Below are 12,570 nucleotides of genomic sequence, written 5' to 3' on the forward strand. Positions count from 1 at the left end.
AGAGATACAGTGTAGAATTATTTGGGTGGTAGATTTCTCTCAAGTGCTAAATGAGAGTTCCCAGACAAAGTGAAAGAAGATCTTCAAAGCCATAAATTGGATGTTTCAAGTACACTTCAATTTGAACTCAAGCTACTACTTACACTACTTCCTCCTTCTTACAGAAAAGACATGATTGAATAAATGGTGGAACTGGTAATTTGCATTTTAAATTGTAAGAAATGAAATGAAATTAAATGAAGCAAAACTGAAAGATGAACCAGGCCTCTGAATCAATTAAAAGGCAGCTTATGCCTTCACAATTGTTTTGTCACAAATTTTAAAAGAAAGACTCTAATGATCAACTTGTTGTAGCTCAGCAGCAGTGACAGCAGCCAAGGGCTGATGGGTTCACTGATGACTTACGAGTCAGATGGGATTGTGGGCTTTCCTGGGATTCATTCTGATGCAAATTTACGAGAAAGCGCCTGGTGATACTGACCTAAGCAAGGAGGCACGCTTGCAGATTAGAGCAGATAGCCAGCTTCGTAGATCAACACAGAGAAGCAGAAATTTCAGGGCAGACGTAATGGTTTCATGTCTGTTTATTAGGAGCCAATGGGCACTCTGATTTCAGTTCAGGCAACGTGGCTTTCAAACATGGCCTGAGTTCTCTGGTTTTTGTTTCAAGTCTTGGTGTTGGGACTCAACTATTCTGGGAGTTCTTCGTGTTCTTGTTTTGTATTTTTGCTCAAGTTTTGCCTATAGATTTAAACTGCCTTTGTATTTTGGGACAAGCTTTAGACTATATTGCTTTGGATTACTAAGAGACAGCTTGATTTTGTCATCTTATATAAGGGTCACCATTTTAGTACACCACTTTATATTCAGGGGGTCTGGTCATCCACAGATTCCAGTATCCATGGGAGGTTCTCGAACCAAACCCTGGTGAATGCCAAGGGCTCAGTGCATTAGTCACAGTTTTTAGAAGAAGTTGCAAAGGTATATTTTAGCTGTACATCCAGAGGGGGCTCATGAAGCCTTGTGTGCACTTAAATACAGCTTTGCATAAAGTTCCATTTGCACATAACCAGAGTGGGAATCACACAGCAGTCCAGATATACTTGGCCTGCAAGTCCTATCAGCCCTAATCAATTTTTTTTTCATGTCAGGAGCGACTTGAGAAACTGCAAGTCACTTCTGGTGTGAGAGAATTGGCTGTTTGCAAGGACGCTGTCTAGGGGAAGCCTAGATGTTTTACCATCCTGTGGGAGGCTTTTCTCATGTCCTCGCATGGGAAGCTGGAGCTGACTGATGAGAGCTCACCCTGCTCCCCGGATTCAAACCGCCAACCTTTTGCTCAGCAGTTCTGTTGTCACAAGGGTTTAACCCACTGTGCTACTGGGGGCTCCTCCCTAATCAAAATAACCAATGGTAAAAAATGCTGGGAGTTGCCTCTTAAACTCACCTGATATGCTGAAACAATAAGCAATGATCTCCACAAATCAAGACATTTTCAGATCCTTCATACAGAATTTGAAATTCATTCTTTCTTTCTTTCTTTCTTTCTTTCTTTCTTTCTTTCTTTCTTTCTTTCTTTCTTTCTTTCTTTCTTTTTTTTTGGACTTTAGCTCCCCAAATTCTATGAGAATCATAAAAAGGAAGGATAACTACTCAAACTTTTTACTTCTTGCTGTCTGTCTGCTCAAAACCATCTGATACACACTACTTTTCTTGCTACCGCAGAAAGGCAAAATAATGTTGGATTGTAAGATGGGACTGAATTCTCTGGTTCAAAATGTCTTAGTGCTGGGTTCTTTATCATGTATAATTTCTGGAAATGTATTTAAAATAAAAGTATTATTTTTTAAGTCTGGAGGTGTCAGCATTGTTTTGCAAGGTGCTTCACAAACCACGACCAAACAATAGGCAGTATTCATTTGAAAGGATTTTTAATGGGGCTACACATGATATCTTCGTACTATCACATTTAGAGATTCGATGCAATCAGCAGCACTTCAACCCTTTTCTAAGAGGTGGTAATTTTTCCACAGGGCCTACACTTCACTCTAAAATGACTTGGGGTTAATAACATCCACTTGCTTTGACAGCAGTGCTTTACACTACAATTTCTTCGTAGATAATAGGCTTATGGAGGATCGCTGTTCACTGAGAGTGGTACGCAGCTAGTTCTCATCATAGCAATATAATAGTGCTTTTGAGCCCACTTCATCAATAGCTCAAATTTCCTTACATTCACAAAACCTTCATTTTACAAAGTTTATTTCCCTATTGCTTGAATAGCTATAGTCTATTTTTGAGTGGCGGTCATGAACGGCCCAGTTTCAGATGCGATATTCTAGGCATAGTTATCAAAAGAAAATGGGGTCAGTTTCAATTTAGAATTTAGCTAAAAGTTTTTAATTTTATGTACATATCTACATATCTCAAATTTGACATCCATGGATTTAACTATCTATAGCTTGAATATATATCTTTTATAAAAATTCAAAAGCATAATTTAACTTTGTTGTTTTATTATGCCACTGGAAATACTTGAACATCTATGGATTTTGGCATCTACAAGGGGTCCTGGAGTCAAACCTCAGTGGATAGACAATTGCGCATGCCATTGTATCCCTCAAAACCTTAACTGAAGTAGAGAAAAAAAAATACAAAACATTATGGCCCAAATTTTAATTGTAATCACACTATAACTCCCTGCATGAGAAAGTTCCTCCTCATAAACAAATAAAGCCCAGGACAGATGTTAAACTGAGGAATTATGGCAATAGCACATCACGTAACTTTCCAAAGCACATAGACTAAAACATGCCAGACATCTGGATCTGGCCTTTGGTTTTGATGATGGTCATTGAAAATTTAGGGAATGGCAAAATCCAGAGAGAAACCAGCATTTAAAATTCAGGCCACACAGTAGCCGCAAACCCTATGATTTTACTAGGGAGGTGGATACATTCCCTCCTATACCAAGCCAGCATTGGCATGGGGGGGGGGGGGGGGTAATGGGTACCGGCCTCTTGCCCTCCCTTGCCCCCTTTTCTATCATTAAAAACATTAAAAGTAGAAAGTTAACATTGCTAGGGGCTTCAAAGCACTGTACTGCACTTGGAAATGAGCTCTGTTGCAGCATTTCCAGCCCCAATTGAGCACTTTGAAGCCTCCAGCAATGAAAACTTTCTACTTTTAACTCATTTAATGATAGAAAAGAGGGTGAGGGAGAGGAGGGTGGCAGTGCCATCCTAATTCTTCGGCTCCTGGAACCCAAAAAACCAAGATGGTGTGGAAATTGATCTTCAGGATTGCAAAGGACGATCCAAACGTCAACTCCCACAGGGCCCATATCTTCAAAGATCTGGACCTTATTGAAATCCAGGTTTACTCTGGGTTAAACCGGATATGCCCGAAGCAGACTTTGAGTGCCTCAGAATAATCCGGAAGCAATATCAGGGTTCAGGCCTGTATAGAAGGGCCCTTACTATAATTTTGATATACTAGAAAATGAGAGGAGCCTCCGGTGGTAAAGCAGGTCAAACCGCTGAGCTGCTGAACCTGCTGACTGAAAGGTTGACGGTTCGAATCTGGGGAGTGGGGTGAGCTGCCGCTGTTAGCCCCAGCTTCTGCCAACCTAGCAGTTTGAAAGCATGCAAATGTGAGTAGATCAACAGGTATCGCTCCAGCGGGAAAGTAACGGCTCTTCATGCAGTCATGCCGGCCACATGACCTTGGAGGCAACTATGGACAATGCTGGCTCTTCGGTTTAGAAATGGAGATGAGCACCAACCCTCAGTTGGACACTACTGGAATTAAGGTCAGGAGAAAACCTTTCCCTTTACCGTAGAAAATGAGAAACTAAAAAGTGGGGAATAAGGTAGATGCATGGGTGAACAATTTTCCCCAGTGTGCAGTACATTTGGTGGTGCTGCCATGAGTAAGGGATTTGGGGACTACTGCACATAGTGAAACAGTAGCAAATGACTCCATAGGCTTCAACCTGTTATATCCTCTGGACCAGCAGTTTTTCCTCTGCAACAAAGCAAAAAGCCCTAAGGCAAATTGAACATTGTGTAAAAAACATTTAAGAAGGTATGGCAGGATCAATGCTGCCACCTTTCACGGGAACACAGGAATGATGAGGAAGAGACGTTATGGGGGGGGGGGGGGAGAAATGTGGAGTAGAATGATTAATCCCTTCTTATCTCACCAAATCATGCTATGATTTCTCATTTCCACGAGGAAATAGTTATTTCACTTATGCATTCCTCATTAACATACACTGGGGGGAAACGCTCACTCTTTGTGCTTGACATGAGTTTCAGCACTATCCAAAGAATCACTTGTGTTGAAACAAGGGCTGTTGTTTCAGAGAAATGCAGCTGTCCACTTAGTTTTGATGTCCTTGTTCATGCTAAATGACACTTTTGCAAGTAACAAAACATTACTCTGAAAAGGCCTATTCATGGCATATTATTTATTGACATATCATCAGAGAGGACATCACAAACACATCCAATTCACATCTAACTGTGACCTGCTTCAAGCCATGGGGAAAGGCGGATAAGAAATAAAATTATTACTATTATTATTGTTGTTGTTATTAACTTAAAAAAATCTACAACAGAATGACAAAGGCAGTAAAACAAAATTAATTTGTCCACTTTCAGTCTTCTAAGTCTCTTGACTTTCTCAAACCAGTTGCAATACTGTGCTGGATCCTGATCAGGTAGAATCTGATTTCTCCTCTCCCTCTTTCCCACAGCATCCCCTGCAGTTTCCCCAATAATGTCTCCAAGAGCAGTGGTTTTCAAACTGGGGTCCCCAGGTGTTTTTGGCCTTCAACTCCCAGAAATCCTAACAGCTGGTGAACTGGCTGGGATTTCTGGGAGTTGTAGGGCAAAAACATCTGGGGACCCGAGGTTTAGAACCACTGCCATAGAGCATCATGCTGTGACACTAGAATTAAGGAAGAAAGGGGGAATCTGTGAAAAGCCAGGCAGCGTATTTTCTAATTTGCGGGGTGCACATATCTACCCTACTCAGTAGGATCTCCCAGTCTTTTTTAAGGGTAGACAAGGGATGGTGTGTAGAGAAGTGTTGGGGGAGTCCAGATAGTCTCATCTTAAGCAGCTAAGTCTGGATCCAATCCTGTGCCAAACTTTTAACTTACACTGACTTTTTTTTTAAAAAACAAAGAAAGTTAAAATAATATAGTCAATATCTATCTTATATAAATCTAAGAGTTCAACAATGTCAGACAACATGTCTATTTGGGTTTCTTTGACTTTTTTTGACTGCAACAGTTCCTAGCATTCAGATACAAATATTATTTTCATCATTTACATTCTCTTCCTATATTTCCTTGCAGATATATATATAGTAGTTTAGCAGCTCAAATCCAGCGAAGGTGCTGCAGCAAAAATTAAGGCAATACCCAAGGTGGATGGACAAAACTAGCAATTAATTTGGCAAATCCTTTTTACTTTGCAGTGATTTTTTTAACAGTGCCAATTTCTACAAGGGTTTTTAGAAATTTCCAAATTTTAGTATTCTAAAATGTCTTCCAAAATGGAAGACCACAATGGAACACTTAAAGCTTAAAACTGGCTCTAAATTATTATCCTCAGATCAATTAACATGCCAGTTTTCCACGATGTACTAAGGAAACAAAGGTTTTGTTGATATGCTAACATACACGTGGCCCTTGAATTATCTCCCCATAGAATGAAATGATTAAGAAGTGCAGAAGGATCAATCAGGAGGTAGTTTCCTCACTTTACCTAATGTTAGGGCCAGTACTGCAGAATAAATGTATGTCATTTTTGTGAACACAATATCCACTATTTCAGTACAGATGACCATCAGCTATCATGATACAGAACCACATTTGTTTCACTTGACATACTTTCAAATTCCAGTTATTATAAGGAAAGGCAGTATGACATTGACATTTCTTACCTTCAGTTCACAGTCTTCATTTACTGCTAGATTTCCAGGTTTTAGGTCCTATAAACGTATTATTTAAAAACAGCTCTGAAATGGAATTCTCTATAGACAGAACAAACGCAGTTTTAAATATATTCAGTGTTTCTTTTCAAATGAGGCCAACATTTCTGGCAGATCACGAAAAGCAGCCAAAAACAAGCAGTGGCAGCCTGCATGCATATGAACTGGATGGTTGCCCAAATCAGAGCACCGGGAGTGATGCCTGTGGTAACTGAGCCATAAAGAAACAGAGGCAGTAAGCAGTAACAGCACTGAAAACTAAAAGAAGCCAAACATCAAGCTATGTATTTCAATTGAATGTCTGAAACCTGTTGAATTTGCAGATAAAATTCTGAAAACTAACTTAAAATTGTGACAGGCCAGTGAGAAAAGCTCCATGCCTCTTTAGTTTTAGTGCTAAGCCCAAATAGGTCAGGCCTAGATGAAAGGCCAAGCATGCTAGTGTTGGTATCAACCCTACAGAGGCAGTACCTTTGTTTGGTTCAGAGCTGGCATGGTGACCAAGGCTGAACTTTGGCTCCTTATAATTTAAGACACAACAATATATATATATTCAGCAGCTCATTATAATATTTTTAATGAGAAAACTGAAGAAAGAGCTCTCTTCTTCTCTCCCTTCCCCCTTCTTGATAATTAACTACAAAGGAATGTTCACACTGTGACATTTACAACACAATACCAGCAATAATTTCTGAACTAACTACAAAAAGGAAACAGTTTTAGGTTGTCTTTAAACTGTGACAGTTTAAATAGTATGTATTGTGAAGGAATCAAGAAATATCAAGAATAGGGGATTTTAGATTTTCCTGTTCTGGTCAGTATTCTTTGTAGAGTAGACGCGAGAAGGTTCTGGCCTGAACAAGTTTGCAAGTTTTGTGGAGAAACTCTGTAACTTCTACAAATGCCCCTCCTCTTGCGAGCTTTGTTTTGGCCATACACTGCAGGGAATTCTAGCTAACTCCAATCACTGTTCAGGCTATGGGATTCCACAGAGTTCAGTACTGTCCCCTATGCTTTTTAACATTTATGGGAGATGCCATCCAGAGTTATGAAACTGGGTACAATATTCCCAAGCTTTGTCTCTGCTTTACAACTAATGTCAAGAAAGCTATTGTTTTTTTGCATGCAGTGAAGGACTCGATGCTAGTGACAAAAACTAAGCCTTAATCTAAAAAGATAAATGCGCTGTTTGTTGTCCAATAGGAAAACCACCCTAGGATTGGGATCACGGCCTGTTCTGGATAGAATTGTACTCCTTCCGAAAGATCAGGTTCATAACGTGTAATTGTAATATCAAAAGCTCTCAGACTCAATGCTGCTCCTGGAAAGCCAGTTTGTTGTAGTGGCTAGGAGTGCCTTTGCTTAGCTTTGTTTGGTGTGCTAGCTATATCCCTTCTTGGGAAAGGCAGATATGTCCACAAAGATTCATGTCTTAATTGCCTCTCAATTAGAATACCATAAAAACTTTATGGTATTCTAATTGGGGCTGCCCTTGAGAATTGTTTGGAAGGTACAGCTAGCAACTGGTGTCAGTGTGCATTTTGAAGACCACAAAATAGTCTTGCAAGAACTGCACTGGTTTCCAATTTGCTTCTGAGCTAAATTCAAGGTGCTGGTTTCGATCTACAAAGCTCCAAACATCTTGAATCCAGACAAGACAGAGGTCCTACTGGTCAGTTGCAAGGCTGAACAGGGAATAGGGTTACAGCCTGTGTTGGACGGGGTCGCACTCCCCCTGAAGACACAGGTTCGCAGTCTGGGTGTGATCCTGGACTCATCGCTGAGCCTGGAGCCCCAGGTCTCGGCGGTGGCCAGGGGAGCATTCGCGCAACTGAGACTTGTGTGCCAGCTGCGCCCGTTCCTTGGGAGGTCTGACTTGGCCACGGTGGTCCACGCTCTGGTTACACCCCTTTTGGATTACTGCAACGCTCTCTATGTGGGGTTGCCTTTGAAGACGGCCCGGAAGCTCCAACTAGTACAACGGGCGGCAGCCAGATTAATAACTGGGGCGGCATACAGGAAGCGTACCACCCCCCTGCTAAGCCAGCTCCACTGGCTGCCGATATGCTACCAAGCCCAATTCAAAGTGCTGGTCTTGACCTATAAAGCCCTAAACGGTTCTGGCCCAATTTACTTATCCGAACGTATCTCCTCATATGAGCCAGCTAGATCCCTAAGATCATCTGGAGAGGCCCTGCTCTCGGTCCCACCTGCCTCGCAGGTGCGGCTGGTGGGAACGAGGGACAGGGCCTTCTCGGTGGTGGCTCCCCGGCTGTGGAACACCCTCCCCACAAATATCCAACAAGCCCCAACTCTTCTGGGTTTCAGAAAGGCTGTGAAAACATGGCTGTGTGCTTTTAACGAGTAATATGATAACGTCGACATGGTCCGATTGAAGGCTGAAGCATGAGGTTTTTAGACAAATGGATCTAATTTACATATGTTTTAATTTTATAATGTATTTTAATGATGTATTTTTATAGTTTTAATTGATTATATGTACTGTTTTTGTTTTATTATCATGTTCTTGGCATTAAATGTTGCCAACTGTTGTAAGCCGCCCTGAGTCCCCCCGGGTGAGAAGGGCGGGGTATAAATGCTGGAAGTAAATAAATAAATTGTGTCAGGATATCTGAGACCATCTCCTCTCATATATGCCTGTTAAAACATTTGAAATCTTCAGAGCAGGCTCTATTCCATATCCTAACAGTTTGTGAAGTAAGGTTGGTGGCGACACGTAATGAGGCTTCTTCTGTGGCTACACCTCATCTATGGAACTCTCCACCCAAGGAAAATGAGCTGGCCCTAGCTCTTGTACACTTCAAGCAGGCAGCCAAAATAGTGCTCTTCTGTAAGGAATTAAATGTTTGAAAATGTTTTGTTTTAACAGTTGAAAATTGGATTTTAGATTTTTAGGATACTTTTAAAACAGAATTTAAATATGTTTTGTAAAAAACTGTTTTCCACCTCTGAATTACTTTAATTGTTTTTATTTGTTCATCACCTAGAGGGTTCTTGTGGGTTGGAAATGAATCCAGAAAAATTTTAAGTTAATAATGAATACATACAGTTAAAATATAACAACTAAACCAATAATCATACTAAAACATTCTTTCAAATAGATTTTAAAGGCAATTAAAATAATGATAAAATATTAATACAACACATATACAAACAGAAAAACCTGAAATTAGTTATTTCACTTACCCGATGAATTATGCCTGATGAATGAATATACTGTAGGGAAAGAAAAACAACAGCACTTCATTTGGTACTAAAAATTTTTTTCATGTCAAACAATAATAAGGGCTATGACTGAACTTGCACTGTTTTGGAAAACAGTTCTGAGAAATTTCCTAGCCAGCATGGTTAATGGATTTCATTTTGAATGGAAGCTGGAGAATTCTCTAAATTGTAATATATAAAGTCGTGTTTCTGTGCTCTGAGTTGTTTTTCTGTCACAGTACAAAATAAACCAGAAGGATTGTTCCTTGTAAAACAAGACATTAACCTACATAAGCATGATATCTCATTGTTACAGTCCAATGTGTTTCATCTTTATCTATATGTACAGGAAGCCACACTTTCCCTAACTAGCACAGTTCAAATGTTGCTGTCGCTTTCTCTTCACTGCAAAGACTAAACACAGTGATAAAACACACTGCACACAAGGCCAGAGTAATGGTTGGTTATGCTTTTCTACAACACAGTTCTACATGGATTCTGTTTTTGTTTTCACTTTGTTTAGGAAGATTGGTACTAGTCTTAAATTTTATTATATGCATGCAAACATTAGTCTTCACTTTTCCCTCCACCATCAGTAGACAAAACAAAGCTCTGAAATTTAATAAGAGTGCATTGCCATAGCATATCAAGGGTGCTTTCTGCAGAAATGAAAGCGGACCACAAGCTTATGGAATCCTATTGCTGGAAGGAATGGCCAAAGGAGTTTTCCTAAATAACAATCCAAGATCTAACCTTTTATAGAAAAAACAAGATATTTCCTTGCCACATCCCCTCCATCCAAAGCACTCCCTTTGATTTCAATATGTCTATTCTGGAATAAACAGAATGAGAACCTGTCCTTTTTTAAAGAATGTGCTCATTGGAATACAAAATCACAGGTCCCCAATCACTTAACTTCAGAGTGGTTTATTCAAATCAATGAAGTAACATCCAAATGGGAAATTATCCCTAGCTGGCTGCCTTAATAAGCTTCACTGTTTCTGCAGGACATGCAAATAGCTTAATAAGCTTAATATAAATATAAGCAGATTCACACGTGTGCATATGAGATTCAGCACATAATAGAGTGAATTTAAAAAAAACCAAACTTGTGTCAGATTTTTCCCTTAATCTAATTGTTTATTCAAACTCAGCTTAATATTATATAGTTTACAATAAAGAGTTTCAGAGAATTCCAATTGCTCTCCATTTGTGCTTCCTTTAATCAGCTGTGTGTTTTGGGCTTTTAAAAGGCGGACATGTGCTGCAGCAGTTTCCACAGGGGGGAGGGAAGGAAATCACATGTTTTTCGTGAGTGCAGGATTACACAGTGATGCAAATATGCATATTTTCCAGATGGAATTGAGATAAAAGTGGAACTTTTATCCCGTGTTTTTCAGCCGTTGCAGTGCATCAGCGTGCATTTAACCATAATGTCATGTAGACACCCCCCCCCTTTTAACACAGGGAATCCTTTGTTTTTGGTACTGTGCAGATAGGTCTTCATATTGTTTAGAAGAATCTTCCACCCAGACCTTGGAAAATTTCTTTATTAGGACTGCAGTTCCCAGAATTCTCTAACCAGCATGACTATGTTGGCTGGGAGAGTCTTGAGACTGTATTTCTGAAATGGAACTTTTCCAGGACAGAGGTTGCTATAAGTGGAAAGAAGAATGGGGAAGTTTCTTGATGAGATTATTTTTGAGGAACCAAGTCACTACCTATTAACAAAAATGTAGAAAAGATAGCTTTCTTGAATGTTTTCAGGGGTCTTCACTGAAAAATTAGTGGGATTGGTGGCATTTCAGGACAATTACAACTCCTCTACTTTTCAGAAGATAGTGTTCTACCAATAAGCCATTCTCAAAGAAGAATGGGTGAGAACAAGTTTGGCCAAGATGTCTGCAGACTAATGGTCAAAAATGACCATTTTAACTCAATGACCTGTCAGCTGAAAGAGAAGTAGTTTAATGAATTCACTCTAAAGGCACCAAATCCTGTCTGATCTTGGAAGCAAATCAGGGTCAGCCCTGGTTAGTACCTGAATGGAAGACTATCACTGAATACTAGAGTTGGTATTTCTTGCTCAAGAAACCTTTAAAAAAAAACCATAGAGTCACCAGAACTTACCTGGGGACATTAAGATACATACACACACATTCAGAGAAAACACAAGATTCTAGCCAAGACGAATTGCTGTATTGTTCTCAGAGAAAATTAGCATTAGTTTTTGGGACTATTACAGATAGCTCATGGTTGGTATGTAAATGTGTGGAGGCTGCACAACACGATAAATCCCACTTTCTGCACTGTGATTTGGACTGTTTGTCATCCTAAGAGTATTCTTAAGATCAGAAGTGATTGTGTATACTCAAAGGAGCATGTGAGCAGATAAACTCTAACAAATAGCCTTGGAACAAACATACATAGAACATGTTTAGCAGAATAACTTAATGGCACAAAGGTGAACCAAGGACAGTGTAAGCTGGTTTTGCGTGATCACTCCTCTGGCAGAGAAATGGCCCTCAAGGTAGATAAGCTCCTTGCTGATATATTTTTTCCAGATAGACTATATTTGTTTAGGTTGAATACAAACTAGGGAAAGACATACTATATGCAATTATGTGTGCTGCAGGAGAGGGAAATAATGTCTCCACTACGAGCTTATTGTTCATCCATGTGCAACTGAAGCTGATTTAACCACACATGAGTGAGTATGTCAATACTGAAAACATTTGGGAACCATCAGGGATGGTACTGGAAGTTGTGTTCATACAGATCAAATTGTACTGCTCTGGTGGGGAACAAATATGCCCAATAAAACAAAACACACAGCCAAAAAATGTCTGGAGATAAGATGTCATAGTTAAAAGTTGGCAATCCTGTTTGTCAAGGGCAGGTCAAGCTATCTCCTAATATTTCCCTGTGGACTTTGTTCACCGCCTCAAAGCTGGGGAAAGAAACTTTTGGGATGACATCTCTTAGAAACCCCACTCTGCACAGACAATGCTTATGCTGGCTAATGATGAGTTAAAGGCCAAAGAAGTTACTTTTCCAAGCTGTGTTCTGTCTGTCAAACAAAACACATTTTTTTTTCCAAATGGCACACGCTCTATCTCTCTCTCATTCTTTCTGTACTTTTATTGGGATGTTTTCAAAAATAACATATCTCAGTGCAATTCAGTCTGCTGTAGCTCAGCAGCTTCTACAAAACACAAGAAACAGTGTGTGTGAGAGAGGAATTAGGGCAACATGGTGAACTTCTGTTTTGTGTTGAAAATGATTTCTTAGTCACTGATGCTCTTATGTAAACTGGAATCCTGACTCAGATTTTTTAAAAAA

The 12,570-nt window shown here is 39.8% G+C and overlaps 1 protein-coding gene across 2 annotated transcripts in view; it reads right to left on the reverse strand.

The window, feature by feature from the left end:
• The window catches only part of mapk12 (mitogen-activated protein kinase 12), a 52,283-nt gene that overhangs the window by 15,984 nt on the left and 23,729 nt on the right, over positions 1–12,570 (reverse strand). For both annotated transcript variants that reach the window (XM_003221302.4, XM_016993869.2), the window contains exons 5-6: positions 9,211–9,240; positions 5,956–6,003 (exon numbers count right to left, since the gene is read on the reverse strand). In XM_003221302.4, coding sequence (XP_003221350.1) covers positions 5,956–6,003; positions 9,211–9,240 — 78 coding nt within the window. The remainder of the gene's footprint in view (positions 1–5,955; positions 6,004–9,210; positions 9,241–12,570) is intronic.

The sequence above is a fragment of the Anolis carolinensis genome, chromosome 5 (genome assembly GCF_035594765.1).
Source record: "Anolis carolinensis isolate JA03-04 chromosome 5, rAnoCar3.1.pri, whole genome shotgun sequence".
Lineage (NCBI taxonomy): Eukaryota > Metazoa > Chordata > Lepidosauria > Squamata > Dactyloidae > Anolis > Anolis carolinensis.